This window comes from Gekko japonicus, unplaced genomic scaffold (assembly GCF_001447785.1).
Source record: "Gekko japonicus isolate JY-2015 unplaced genomic scaffold, Gekko_japonicus_V1.1 scaffold593, whole genome shotgun sequence".
NCBI classification, from domain to species: Eukaryota; Metazoa; Chordata; class Lepidosauria; order Squamata; family Gekkonidae; genus Gekko; species Gekko japonicus.
Window position 1 is genome coordinate 692007 of NW_015169191.1, and position 15221 is coordinate 707227.

The 15221-nt window shown below is 42.0% G+C and overlaps 1 protein-coding gene across 1 annotated transcript in view; it reads left to right on the forward strand.

Annotated features, from left to right (window-relative positions):
• The first annotated feature begins 1830 nt into the window (after positions 1-1830).
• LOC107114667 (probable ATP-dependent RNA helicase DDX60) overlaps positions 1831-15221 on the forward strand; it is a 109320-nt gene continuing 95929 nt past the window's right edge. Inside the window, 6 exon segments of the mRNA XM_015416234.1 lie at positions 1831-2063; positions 2252-2433; positions 5451-5717; positions 5820-5889; positions 10318-10495; positions 12834-13175. Coding sequence (XP_015271720.1) covers positions 1831-2063; positions 2252-2433; positions 5451-5717; positions 5820-5889; positions 10318-10495; positions 12834-13175 — 1272 coding nt within the window.

Here is a 15221-nt window from a genome sequence, read left to right on the forward strand (position 1 = left end):
CTCCCAGTTTCCCTTCCATGTTCTGAGGCCTTGCCTCTTTGTCTCCTGCTGCCCAGCACTGGTCACCATGGGGACTGTTTATTGCCTTGTGCACTCCTGGAGAAATAGCCACTTGCTGACTGACTGTCTTCCCCTTAACACTTCTTTTACAATAGTTTGTCTGAGGTGGTGGAGGTCTATGTGGTACATAGAACCACTACCAGCATCAAAAGTTCTAAAGTATTTATTAAAGAAGAAAATGTTCACAGGCATACCTTAAACACAGCACCAGATTGAACAAGGGATTCCAAAGAAATGGGTAAAGCATGATTCATCTGTTCCTCTCTCTATACTTGCCCTGCCAGATGTTAAAATATAGGACAAGCTCTAAGTTACAGATATCTACAGAGTTTCTATTACCTTTAAGTTTCCTTCAGCTCCTCAGGACAGCACATTATTAAATGGCTGCCTCCCCCAGATCTCAGTTAAGAGTTCTGCCTGCTCTGATGGACTCTGCACCAAAGAAACCTTCCTCCTTGCTCCCCGTAGTGACTCCCAGTTTCCCTTCCATGTTCTGAGGCCTTGCCTCTTTGTCTCCTGCTGCCCAGCACTGGTCACCATGGGGACTGTTTATTGCCTTGTGCACTCCTGGAGAAATAGCCACTTGCTGACTGACTGTCTTCCCCTTAACACTTCTTTTACAATAGTTTGTCTGAGGTGGTGGAGGTCTATGTGGTACATAGAACCACTACCACCATCAAAAGTTCTAAAGTATTTATTAAAGAAGAAAATGTTCACAGGCATACCTTAAACACAGCACCAGATTGAACAAGGGATTCCAAAGAAATGGGTAAAGCATGATTCCTCTGTTCCTCTCTCTATACTTGCCCTGCCAGATGTTAAAATATAGGACAAGCTCCTTTGTTTAGGAAGTTACAGATATCTACAGAGTTCAGCTCCTCAGGACAGCACATTATTAAATGGCTGCCTCCCCCAGATCTCAGTTAAGAGTTCTGCCTGCTCTGATGGACTCTGCACCAAAGAAACCTTCCTCCTTGCTCCCCGTAGTTTTATCACCTCTCTTTTTCTTACCTGCTGAATGAACAGATCAGGCCATGTCAGCAAAGCTTTTTCTGAAGTCTCTAGAATTTTCCTTCCTGAGATCCCTCTAGTATTTAATTCCTCCAAATCTCTGTTTCCTGTTGTGGGGTCTGGCTAGACCTATTAGCATTTGTATGAAAGTGGGCTGAGGTAAATCTAGAAAGCAATTGAACTGACTTCCCCCCTTCCTGCCTGTCCTCTTCCCAGAGAGAGAGAAAAAACTTTTAAAACTCAGGGTGAAGGTTTTGCTCATTTCAAACCTCCAAAGAAAAAATGCATTTCTTCACAGTCTCTCCTATCTTAAATGTGCATAAATGCATTAAAGGAATGTCCTAACTTCTATTGAACTGTTGGAGTCAAATGACCATTGTACCCTCTAATCACTCAATGCTTAAAACTACTTAGTTCAAATTATTATTTACTTGAGCAGAGACCTTGAAATAGCAAAAGCTTCCTGGACTAGCTGTTTCAAGCCTGGCTTTGTGCAGTTGTGCAAGATCATGATCTGTTCAGTTTTGGAACGGAGAGGTACATTGCATTGGGGAAAAAAGAATTTAGTTGCTGACCGAGTTGGAGTATTATACCCCGTTGAGAAGCAGCCCCTCATATGACAAATACGGCCGGAAAAATGTTGGGGGAATGGAGACTGAAGAGAACGAAGTGGGGTAAGGACTAGTCTTGTTTTGCTCGTCTTTTGCTGAACATAAGCTATCCTTTAGGAGTTGTGCAGTATATTGGAAGTTTAAGCGGATGGGAGTATTTGAACTAAGAGCTGAGAAAATGGAGGAAGAGGAGACTAATGTGGAAATGAATGAAGATACTAATGACCTTACGTGGGAACAGTTTCAAAACTTTTTGATTGAAGAGGCGAAACAAGCATTTAAGGCAGCCTGTGAAAATGTACTGAGAAACGCCTGCAAGAATATGATGAGAAGTTTACAGAATATACCTCTAGAAGGGAAAGATGAAATATTGCAGGAAATGCAAAGAAGGGAGGAAGAAAAGGAACGAGAACAGGAGCAGGAGAGAGAGTCTTTTGATACACAGACGGTGCTGACAAATGCTGAGAAAAAAAAACAGACCTTCATTTAAACGTGCTAGAGAAGCAAAGGAAACAGAACCTGAAAGCAGGAGTAAGTGGAAAATGTTCTCTAAAACATTTTTGGAGAAGGAAAAAGATACCAACAAAAGACAAAGGTTTAAAGAAAGCTTTAAGGACTTTTAAAGCATTTAAACAACTAAGGAAAAAGGTGATCGATGGTGTAAGAGATTTTTTGGAAGAGGAAGTGCAAGAGTACAAGGACTTACGGCATCTTGAAGAGGAAGGGGAAATCGAGATAAAAAAGAGCTGGAGTACAGGATTCTTGTGTTGGCTGTTATAATTTAAAGGTTATTGGGAGTCTCTTAACCCGGAAAAGCTGGCTGTAAGGTATAAAGTAGTGATGATGATTGTGACTTGCAAAAATTTAGACTGATAAGTTATGTTGTGCCCTAAATTACTTGAAATGAAGCCTTTGATTGTTAAAAATGAATTACAAATATGATTAAATTGGTTGCTATTTTGGTTTTTAAATCAACTGAAATGGAAATTTTTGCTAGCAAAAATAGAATGAGCTATATCTATGATGAAATGGCTGGCTATTTTGCTACATTCATTAACGTTGATGGTGATATATGGGACGGAACTATAGAAAGGTAAAACACAAGAAACATAGGTGGTAAGGTAAGAATTTTAGGGTTTTTTGAACTCTGTTTGGTTTGTAAGTCTGTTTGTTCTGCTTTAGGATGGGACTGATAAGAATATTTGCTATGTGTTAGGTGTGATGTCTTGAATTACCTGAAATGAAGCCTTTGATTGATAACAATGAATTATGACTATGATCAAATTGGTTGCTATTTTGGTATTTGTAAATCAAGTGAAAGGGAAATTGTTGCTGGCAAAAATATAATGAGATATATTTAGGATTAAATTGCTGGCTATTTTGCGATATTAATTACTGTTGATGAAGCCTGTGATTGATAATAATGAATTATAATTATGATCAAATTGGTTGTTATTTTGGTATTTGTAAATCAATTGAAAAGGAAATTGTTGCTGGCAAAATAGAATGAGTTATATCTATGATTAAATTGCTGGTTATTTTGCTAAATTAATTATTGTTGATGATATAAGGGTCTGGGATGAAATTATAGAAAGGTAAAAACACAAGAAACATAGGTGGTAAGGTAATTTCTCTTGGGGGCTTTCTTTTTTGTAGCTTGTTTGTTTGTAAGTTGGCTTGCTTTGTGATTGTATGGTATAAATTTGTGGAAGATAATTTGTAATAGTTAAATAATTATATGTAAATCATTGTATCTAGTGAGTTGTTTATTTTGACTATTCTGTAACATATAACGAGAGAAAAAAGTAAAGAAGTGCAGGTACAGTTTAAAATGACTAAGGCTAAGGGATGTTGTAAGAGTTTTGGTAAAAGTGATGATAATTTGGAACAGAACTAATTAAAAAATGAGAGTTGATAGATGAAGCATAGGAATATATAATGATGTTATAAATTTAAAATGAAGGGTGAATAGTGATTGAACAGAGAAGATGAGTAAAAGGTAGTTGAGAAAGATCTTGTGTCAGGTAAGGATTAGAGTTGGTTAGCAAAACTGAAGAGAAATGATGTAATATATGTAAGAATAATCAAATTGTAAAATCAATGTGATGTACTGAGGAAAAATTACTATCTGTTTTGTCTGGGTGTATGTTTGTTGTGTATAAAAACTCAATAAATATAATTTTTTAAAAAAAACTTTACAAGAGTGTAACTCAGGATTGCCCTGCAAGTAACTAAGGCCCCGGTCACATGGGAGGCTTTGATCTGCAAGAGGGATGGATCGGGGGTGCATCAAGTGGGCACCATCACACCACAACATCTGGGAAGCAGCGCTCACCCGTCCCTGATTCGTCTCTTCTGGCCGAAGATGCAGATCAAAACAAACCCCTACAAAACACTACTACTTACCAGAAAATCCGCAGCAGGGACGGCCTTGGGATCGCTGGCACGCCTGTCTCTGGCAGCATGTGAGGCCTCCTGCCAAACTGCGCAGGCACACACATGCGCAGCGGGCTCGCCTTGCTCACCCATCTGTGGCTTCCCCCCGGCATCTGATCATGCCGGGGAGCAACTGCGCAGTGGCTCGGGGGATCTGTCTGATCTTGCCGCTGCACTTCTCTTTTGATGCGGCTCAAAAAAGCCGCACTTCAGCCGCACCTTTTCCCCAAGTGTGACCGGGGCCTAAGCCTGACTAAACCTCACTCCTTTTAATGTCCAAGGAGCAAAAATAGAAAACTGCTTTCAGCCAAAGTTTTAAATACTTATTAAATTATTCAAATGCCCTGTGATATTGATTTTCTAGCAATAAATACATTTAAATATTTTATAGCAGCGGGACTTCCAATTTCTATGCTCTAACCCATCCGTACTGAATCAGTCCGTGTCCTACAGTATCAGCAAAGAAATATTTCCATTTTTTAACTTAGAAAAGTATTTGTATATATGTTATATTGGACTACATATACTGAATTTTTGTGTATGTATGTCAGCAAGCTGCCAAAGAGTTCTGTGTGTTCACTTGGGCCTGTATGTGCCCAGTTGTTTCCCCCCTCCCCTCTCTGGTCATCTCCAGCCCCACCGTGCATGCTTGCCAATGTCTTGCTTATTATATGCATTCCTTTCGATGTACGCTAGTGTTGCTTTGAACGTGTGTTATCTACAAGGCCACAGGTGGGGAGTCGTGCTCGCTTGGCTTTTGTTTCTCCTCTAACAAGCTAGAGTGTGAGAAGCCTCTAATTGTTTATCTTGCAAGAGCAGTTGGTTCTCAGGCTTTAGGCGCGAGTTTCAACGCACCCGTGTACGCGGGAACCAAGTCCATTGGTTATTGCAATTACAAAGTGCTTTATTATCCTGTGCCCTGACCCTCCCGGGTATTCCTAACAGTTCAAGTGTTCTTGACTCTTCATTGCTTCAATAAAATATTACTTTGCTACAAACGTGTATTCCATTGAACGCATGAGGGGATCCTGACAATGTACAAGGTATTCAGCTACAGCTGACCACTTTTAAGTCCCATTGATTTTAGTGGGAGAAATTTAACCATGTGCTCAGCTCTCCCATCAAATTAGATAAATGGGATTTTAAGGCACTCACATTTAGCTGGAACATGTCTGTAATCTCCAGTGATAGAGAGCATACAACATAATAATTTATCATGTCGGTAAATGGGATTTTAAGGTACTCATATTTAGCTGGAATGTATCTGTAATCTCCAGTGATACAGAGCATAAAACATAATAATTTATCATGATATTTTTATCCTAAAAACAGAGTCTGCAATGGCTTCTGCAGAATCTGATTCTGGTGAAGAGTTTAGTGAGAAGGAGAGTGACAGTGATGATTTTGATTCTGACTCGAGTGAGGTGAGTGACTGTTTTCTAGAAGATATGTCCTCACTCCTGGACCAGCTCAAGGAACCTAATGATATTAAAAGCTGTGATAACTTTTATGAACTTGTGGATACAGAAGATGGAAGTTCTGCAGCTTGTAAGGAAAATTCAAAAATGCCTGAAGACAACTGCAGCTACCAGGACCCAGGTGAGAAGAAACTATCCATGGTGTTATTTATTTTGGTTATAACTTACATTAAATATATAGTGACTTTGCAGTTAACTTCCTGGTTGTGTTTATATATTTTAGAACTAAGAAAAAGTCGAAAATTTCTGGATCGTTTATCAGTGCATGTTTTTGCATCTTTATCAAAAGCTAAGTAAGTATAAGAATTTGTTTGTTGAAACATAAATATAAATGCAAAACATAAATTTCCATTAAATCCTGCATATATGATTGACACACACACACACATATATATAAATTATTATTATGTAATGTGAAATCTCAAATTGCATTAAATAAACTCTATGGAAAACTATATAGCTCCAATGTTAAGTTGATACATAGATAGCCAGTATTTATAGATCAGATCCCCTTGTGGATATACCATGGATATAGCCAACTTGTTACTACAAGGAGGAGAATAGTACTGGCTCTGGCTTCAGTCTTAAACACACTTACTAGGGAGTAAACCCAATCAAGCTCAATGGGACTGACTCTGAATGCACTTACTTACATATGCACTGTACATTTGTGATCTCCTGCTTTACACTTTTCACGTTAGTATATATGCATGAATAGGACTTTTTACATGGATGACACTTCCATATTAGATCCCTTCCAGTCCGGCTTCCGACCAGGCCATGGGATGGAGTCTGTACTGGTCGCCCTCATGGATGACCTTCGGAGGCATCTGGATCGGGGCGGTTGGGCAGTGTTGTTGTTAGACCTGTCAGCAGTGTTCGACATGGTCGACCGCCAATGACTGCTCCACTGCCTCACTGACGCTGGGATTCGGGGTCTGCCTTGCAGTGGCTTTCCTTGTTTTTTGGGATTGGGGACAAAGGGTGGCCCTAGGGGAACAGATGTCCTGAAGACATCCGCTTGTTTGCGGTGTGCCCTAAGGGGTGATACTTTCCCTGATGTTATTCAACATCTATATGCGCCCCCTTGCCAATATTGCTCGGAGGCATGGGCTGGGATGTCACCAGTATGCAGATGACACCCAGCTCTATCTGCTGTTGGGCAGCCAGTCTGGCAGATCTGGACCTGGTGTTGCAGGCCATGGCTGGTTGGCTTAGACTGAGCCAATTGAAATTGAATCCGATGAAGACAGCGGTCCTGTGCCTGAGTCGGGGACGTCCGGAGTGAGGGATCCCACTCCCGACATTTGATGGTGTACTGCTGATGCTGGAGTCAGAGGTTAGGAGCTTGGGAGTGCTCTTGGATGCCTCCCTAACGATGGAGGTCCAGGTAGCAGCCACTGCTAAGTCAGCCTTTTATCACCTTCGACTGATCAAGCAGCTGGTTCCCTTCCTTGAATGCAACGACTTGGCAACAGTGATCCATGCAATGGTCACCTCGAGGTTAGACTACTGTAATGCTCTCTACATGGGGCTGCCTTTGATCCAAATCTGGAGGCTTCAGCTAGTGCAGAATGCAGTGGCCAGGCTGTTATTGGGTCTCCCTAAGCAGGAGCACATTCAGCCTGTGCTAAAAGCACTGCACTGGCAGCCTATAGCATACTGGATTCGCTTCAAAGTGCTGGTACTCACCTTTAAAGCCCTTTATGGTCAGGGGCCTACCTAGCTGCCTTTCCCCACATGTTCCCCACAGAACACTGTGGTCAGGATCCCAAAACCATCTGGACCTTCCAGGCCCTAAAGACACCAGGCTGGCATCAATTAGGGCCAGGGCCTTTTCCATAGCAGCTCTGCGCTGGTGGAATGAGCTCCCGGAAGACCTCAGGGTCCTGTGGGACCTTTTACAGTTCCTGTATAGAAATATTGATTTCTATAGGTTTCATGTCTTCCCTGGAATGCCTCTTGCTGAGACCCTGCTGGGTTGCTTTCCTGTGGAAGCCAAATGGCTTGAACATTTGGTCAGAGAAGCTCAATTGCCATGCCATATAATTCTTCACACTTCCATGCTGGCAGAAGACCAGATGGCCTAGCAAACAAGCAAACAGTCACGTAGACCATGGGTGGGTTGGAATTTGGGGGGCACTTGACTGCGTGTGTGCCCTTCAGAGCTCTGACCATTCAGATGTTGTCCCCATGGCAACCCTACAATTGGACACTCCCATGTCTACTCTAATTGGCCCCTGGCCAGGGCTAATTTGGAGACTGGGATTACCCTATATCTGGTCAAACCCTATGGAGAGAACTCTCTCTCTTTCTCCTGCTATGCTCTCTGTTGCTCTGTGTCTGTTCACCTGAGATGCTGTGCTGCCATGTGGCCTGGGAGAGAACAAAGGACTGCTTTGTGAGCTCAGCTCATGGTTGGCAAAGATGGACTTCTTGCTCCAAATCCCTTGGGGCTATTGGATTATTACCATGGACTATTCTGGATTGATAACTGTTCCTGAGTTGGTAAATATGCTTTCTTACTGTTTAGTTAAGGCAAAATTTGCCTAGGCTTGTTACTTTGAATCCTTGTAGTCTGTGCTAAGTTCTGTGCTGAATAAACTTATTTTGGTTTTCTAACTTGTCTGGATTGTGGTAACTGGACTTCAAGCCTTTTTCCTGTAGCCTACCGCTCACCAATTATGCTACCTTAGTAAGATTAACTGTACAGCTCTAGATTGAGTTGCTGATGTATTAAGTCCCAGATGCCAACTGAGATTCTGGAATCTAATCTCAGGCTGGTGAGGGAGTAAGTTTAGAGATTCCTGGTGGCTAGTGTTCTGAAATCCAGAGAGCCTACCTTTCAGGGTTATTGTGTAATGTATTGTGCCAGTGTAGAGTTCTTCCCCTCATCCCTGGACTGGCCTGGGGGGGGCAGAATCTATACAGTTCCGCAGGGCCTGTAAGACAGAGTTCTTCCACCAGGCCTTTAATTAAGGAGCCACACCCAATACATCAAGGCTCTGGGCCCAATACCATCACTGACAGCCTGAGTTTCGCGGACACTAAAATCGAATACTGACTGGATTTACTAGTTGTTGATGCAAGTCTGCCTTTGCCATCGTTACTTAAGTTGTTACTAGCATCTTATGTTGTGGTTTTTAAGATTTCAATACTTTTATTATATTGCTGTTTTAGCCATTGCATATATGTAAACTGCCCTGAGCCTTCCTTGGCAGGGAGGGCAGGGTATAAATAAAATAAAATAAATAAATAAATAAATAAAATGTAACAAGTAAACTAAGGCTGCAATCAGACGTTCTGTTTGATCTGGTGTTGTTGCTGGTTCCTTCTGGATTAAAAATGCACATCCAGACAGCAATATCTGTCTTCCATTCCCCAGTTGTGGGCACCCTGTTCTGACCTGTCTTCAAACTAGAGTTATTTGGCACTGGGGAAAGTCTGGTCCTTCCTGGTGCATATGGTTTCACCCAACATTTCCAGATGTCTGATCAATCCATTGTGTTCTCAAGCTTCTCAAAACGGTGTTTTCTTTTTAAAAAACTTCCAAAGAAAGATGCCTGTGTACTTTTTTCCTGTGCTTTCCAGCCACGGGTTGGGGAAGGGGTTAATTGAAAACATGAGGGTTTTTTTCAAGGAGGGAGGGAGAGGGGCAGTCTGAGAACAATGCCCCTGACTCCAGCTTCACTCTAAACTTTTATATAAAATCACCAGCAGCATAGAGGAGACAGGATGAGGCTTTTCTATCCTCTCCCCTGGCTTGGAAACATTTGAAACCTTGAATTTATCAAAAGCAGTTTCAAAAACACTTCCTTCACACTGAACTACATATTCCAGCAGCCTCCTCCAGCAATCCCATTGGCCACCAGCTGCCAGCATTCTGCTTTGAAGCACTGCTTCCCATACGTACTTATGGGTATGTTCAAGAGACAAATGGTTAAAAAAAACTGCCTGACCACCCCACTCCGTGGCCACCGCGTCTGACCAATCAACCATGAGGTGAAAGTGCATTGAAGTGGGTTAAAGGAGGAGGTCTGATCAAACTCTCAGTTACAAAAAACCATGGATTTATTAGAAGTGGGGAACTAACTGCATGTCTGATTGCAGCCTTACTCAGTTTTACACATGAAAAATAGAGATATAAGACCTCACTTCTTTAAGTGTGACATCATGGACTTCCAGGTGACATCTAGAGTTTTCATGCTAGGTACCTGGGCCCTCATGTCAGGTTCTCTAGCAGCCAGACTAAAGAGTCTGACTTCCTGTGCATTAAGACAATCCACAGGAATCTTGAACTTTCTGTATAAACCAAGATACTTAATGGTAGTCCTGATGGCTCAGTAAGGCTATTGTTTGCCATGTCTAGACTGAGGTCTGCTGATGTAGTAATCCAGCAGGTGATACAAGGAGCCAGTGATGCTCTGTTTTGCATTCCCTGTCCTCTCTCTAGGATTGCCAGCTGTCCGGGGGGAAATGCCCTATGTCTTTAATACATGCTTGATGGGATATTCTTTACCTGGTGATGTTATTTATCTCCATGCTGTGAAAAGCTTCAACTGCCCATTTCCACATATGAAAGGCTATATAAAACCTAGGGAAAAGGTTTTATTTTTAAAATAAACTAAATTGCTGAATTGTAAAAATAAATGACAGTTTATGGAAATCTTGTATCGTTAATGTTTACTTTCTGCATTTATTTCATTTGCTTTATCATTTAGGTATTCCAGCATACTGAACGACTTTGTAGAATCTGAGTTTTTTGTAATTGATGGAGATTCACTACTTATCAGATGTTTATGTACCCCAAGACCATTCCTGTCCTTTATTTACACTGTAGAATGTTTTCTGAATGATTTTATTCAAAAAGGAGCAAGATTTATAATTGTATTCTTCAAGGTATGGTAATAGCAGGTATTTATTTCCCTTTTATGCAATTGCATCACTTTAGAAAGTTTAATCTATCTGTACTAAATATAAATGTAATTATCTTTTATGCTAATTGAAAGGGCTACAATATATTCTAATATCAAAGTCTGATATCTTTGAATACTTAAATCCAGTGACTGGAGCTGTGAAATTTAATTATCTTTTATGCTAATTGAAAGGGCTATAAGATATCTTTGGATACTTAAATCCAGTGACTGGAGCTGTGAATGGGCAAGACAGATCTTTCTATAAACTTGAGAAAGGGCCTAGGTTTACAGAAAAATGTGAAATCTAAAAAAAAAAATCCCACTGGGCAGCTTTAAAAAGCTGAAAATGATAAAAAGTACCTGTAGCTTTAAAAAAACAGATTCCCTCAGTGGCTGTTGCTAAGAAACTATAGCATTCCAAGCTTGGTTCTGTCATTAAAAGGCAGGGGGAAGGGGCAGGGCCCTTTACAGGCTTATTTTGTTCTTTAAGGAAGGGGTCTCTGGGGCCAGGCCTGACAAAGTTTGCCAGCTCCAGGTTGGGAAATCGCTAGAGATTTTGTGGTGGAGTCTGAGGAGAGCAGGGTTTGGGGAGGGGAGAGACCTTAGCAGGATATAATGCCATAGAGTCCACCCTCCAAAGCAGCCATTTTCTCCAGGGAGACAGATCTCTGTTGTCTAGAGTTCAGTTGTAATTCTGGGGGGTCTCTAGGCCTGGCAGTACCCTGACCTGCATGTCTCAACTAGGCTTGGCTGCTTGTGGCTGTTCAACAGCAGCCGCCTATGAAAGCCAGTGTGGTGCAGGTGTTAGAGCTTGGAGGGTCTGCAAGATCCCAATCTTGCTGCGGAAGCTGACTGAGTGATTTTGGACCAGTCTCATACTTTCAGCCTAACCTATCTTACAGATTGTTGTGCAGATAAAAAAGAGGAGAGAATAATGAAAGCTGCTAGGGTCCCCACTATGGAGAAAGACTGTAGTTTTCCTAAGTAGAGGCTGTGGGGGAGTGGAGACGGAAAGCTGAAGACAGAGGTACAGATAACAGTAGGTTGTCTGTTGGGAGGAAAGTAGACCTTTCCACACTTGGATCCCATCCCTGGTTTTATCAGGGTTCAACTTGCAACACAATACCTTGCATTTATCCCTGGTTATTAACAGCATTTGTTTATCCTGGGACAAGTGTGGGGCAAAACCAGGGTGACCTCAATGCAGAGTTCATTTCGGGGGGATCGCGGGGGAACGCAGTTCCCCTGGGTGAGGGGCGGGGGCGGGGCACATGACGAAGCCCTGCCCCCTGCTTCCAGCCGCCCCGCTTCCGGCCCTCATTCAGCCAGGAGGAGGCAGGAGAAGAGGGAGGGTAAGTTGCTTCCTCCCCGCCTCTCCCCACCCCTGCCTGCCTGGGGGCAGGGAGGGCCTTGGCAGGGCTTCCTCGCACTCCCGCCAGCCTTGCAGGTCCACCACCGGGCCCCTGGTGTCAGGGGGTGTGGCATATGCTAATGAGTTATGCTAATGAGTCCCCCTGGCTCTTTTTCTATGAAACGACCCCTGCCTCAATGTAATGTGGAAACAAAAAATACCCCAAGATAATTACAGGGGTGAATTCGAGTGTAGTATAGGATGTAAGTTCGGGGACAGGGTTGAACCAGGATTTAAGGTCTAGTGCAGAAAGGACCAGAGTTGCCAACTCCTGGACATTTGTGAGGTGGAACCTGTGGAGGGAGGGGTTTGAGGTGGGGAGGGACATTAGACAGGTATAATGTCATAGACTCCACCCTCCAAACCAGCCATTTCCTTCATGAGAACTACTCTTGCCATCCTACAGGTAAGCAATACAAAAAATACAAAAGATCAAACTGTGCATCAATAATGAAAAATATATATTCAACATATGAGTATAATAATCTATGCCTATATAAATAGTTTTTCAAAAATACAATATAATGTTCAGAAACTCAAAAATACATGGTCCAAATAAACAAACAGTCCCATCAATCCACTTTCAGAAACAGTCCAAAGTCAAATTCCTCAAACAGTGAAAAGTCCAAATATATATGTTTATAATTCCTCTTCAAAAAACTCATCTGTGATGCAGCACAGTAATTGGTCTTATGTACATTAAGAATGAAAAAGGTGCTGTGTATTATTCAATACTGGAGCTGGACAGTTTTGGCATTTTACTTTTGAGGAAGCAAGGCGATACAGCAACTTGAAGCTGGCGGGGCCGTGAAGTGGATACACAAGCAGCAAGACAAGTCTGTTTGAAGTTATCGTATTATTAGCTTTATTGCATTTATTTTATTGCTTTATTTGCATTTATTTTCTACAGGATGTGGAGCAGATGTATTTTGGTCAACCTTATTTACTGTTCTTACGTACTATGCTAATTCAACACTTGGAACGCAACACTGACATTATTCTTCATACGGATTTTTCTAATTGTTTGTCGCCAGAATGGCACATTTTCATCAAGGAAAACTATCCATATTTTATGGTCATTTCTGATATGGGACTGACATCCATACAGACAGACTATCTGAACATATTCCTCAGCCTTTCATTGTCAAAGAAAATCAATGTGGTACTTGTATCAGGAGAGAATTCAGACATTCTTAGAATTCATGCTTATCACGTTCAAAGCATGTATAGACACAGAGGATTTTTCTTAACGGTATGTTACAACACATCTTTTAAAAATCTTCTGTAACTAGAGGAAGCAGTATTCTTTGCCTTGTAGATTATTAATGAAGCAAGGAACTTAATCACTCCTATCTTAATGTTGCCATTTTTACAAAACAGCAAGAAAGATAGTTTGTAGAAGTAGGGAGATGAGGAGGCAGACAAATCTCAATTCCAAGAAAAGAGGTAGGTGAGGAGTTAGTGAACTTTGACAGAAGGTGTAGCCTTATACTGATGAAAACCAATAGACCTGAGAAAACAGTAGATTCATAGCCATGGTGGAAGTGTGACAGGGAAGACTAACAAGGCTTAGTTATCATAGTTTGTGGAAATGCAAGAACTGAAGAAGAGGAGGAGGAGGAAGAAGAAAAAGAGGAGGAAGAAGAAGAGATTGGATGTATACCCTGTCCTTCACTCAGAGTCTCAGAGCAGCTTACAAACTCTTTTCCCTTCCCCTCCTCACAACAGACACCCTGTGAGGTAGGTGGGGCTGAGAGAGCTCTGACAGAAATTGCTCTTTCAAGAACAGCTCTGACAGAACTATGGCTTGCCCAAGATCATCCAGCAGCTGCAAGTGGAGGAGTGGGGAATCAAACCCGGTTCTCCCAGATTAGAGTCTGCACACTTAACCACTACACCAAACTGGCTCTCATAAAACCATGGTGCCCAGTTGGCTGAGAGACAAACTATCTGTGATGTGGGAATTCCTCAACATGTAATTTAGTCTCTAAAAGCAGCCACAAGTAAGTTGCCAGCTGCCACAAGAAAAATGCCCAGTCTCTTTAATAGATGTTTAATAAGGGTGTTATTTAGTAGGGCTGTGGTCAGAAGTGCCATTTGGCATGGAGGGGAAGTGATCCTATTTCCTCTGGTGGAAACTGAAATGGAGTCGCACGATCACACATTCCTTGGGGCTGCAGGCTCAGCCCACCACTGCCCGATCAGATGGCACATTTGGGCAAGTGGCGTTTTCTTTTTGCCTTTTCCCCCACACGTGCATAAATAAAGAATCGGACCCCCATGGCAATCGGTGACTATGGATCACTTATGCGGCTATGTGCATACTGTTAAGCGAGCAAAAAAAAATGGTGCTGAGTTGGGATGGACTGGGCAGCCCATCCCAACGACTTGAGTGTGCTTGCACGATCAGACATAGGAAAGTCCATCCTTGGCCTGTCAGAACCAGTTAGAACCAGACTTTCCCCGGTGTCTTTTAACTCCGCTTCTGTGGCAGTGCAGCACAGGGTGCGAACAACTGTGGGACCTTTCCCAGATGTTGCTGTCTGATCATGTCATTTAGATCTGTCAGGCATTCACAGCTGAGTTGGATCTAAAGGCATGTCTGACTGCAGCCTAGGTGATGTTATTTATAACCTCCAGGCCATGCAAACCTTCAACCGCCCATTTTCACACTTTCTATTAAAGGAACAGGACATCTGTCTACAGATATGTTGGTAACCCATAAGGGAGGCCCAATGTGGACTGAGGCCATGGTGTTTGGGAAGAAGAGAATGTTTGTATAAAATGAGTAAGGTGGTAGTTAATGTCAGTGGAATTAAAGGCCCTCTTCATTGCTTATATTATGCTGTTGTCGAGTGCCTTGTTCTCTAATTTTGTGATCCATCTTTATTGCATTATTTATTGTTCATACTATAAAGGCATGTATCTCATGTGGATTTTAATATGCATGGGAGAGGTTATTTCACCAATTCCCTTTTTCCACAAGACACCTCTGATTCCCCAAAACTATTCCTCCAGGTGCAGAATTCAGGGGGTCATTCTGGGCTGTTGTGGGAGGGGAGAATTCATGAAAATCACCCCTCACACCCATAGAAATGCGATCCAAGTCAATATTCCTCTAAATTTTCCTCCAGTCTTATAATTCCTGTTTACTGTCTAGGTTATATTGTGTTTTTAGTACAATGTTCTCTAATTTTGTGGGTTGTATTATTATACTGTGTTATTTTTGGTTTTAATTTGCCTTGCATCTCAGTGAGAAAGTCAGACTGAAAGTGAAAAAGAAAATTTAATTTTCCCT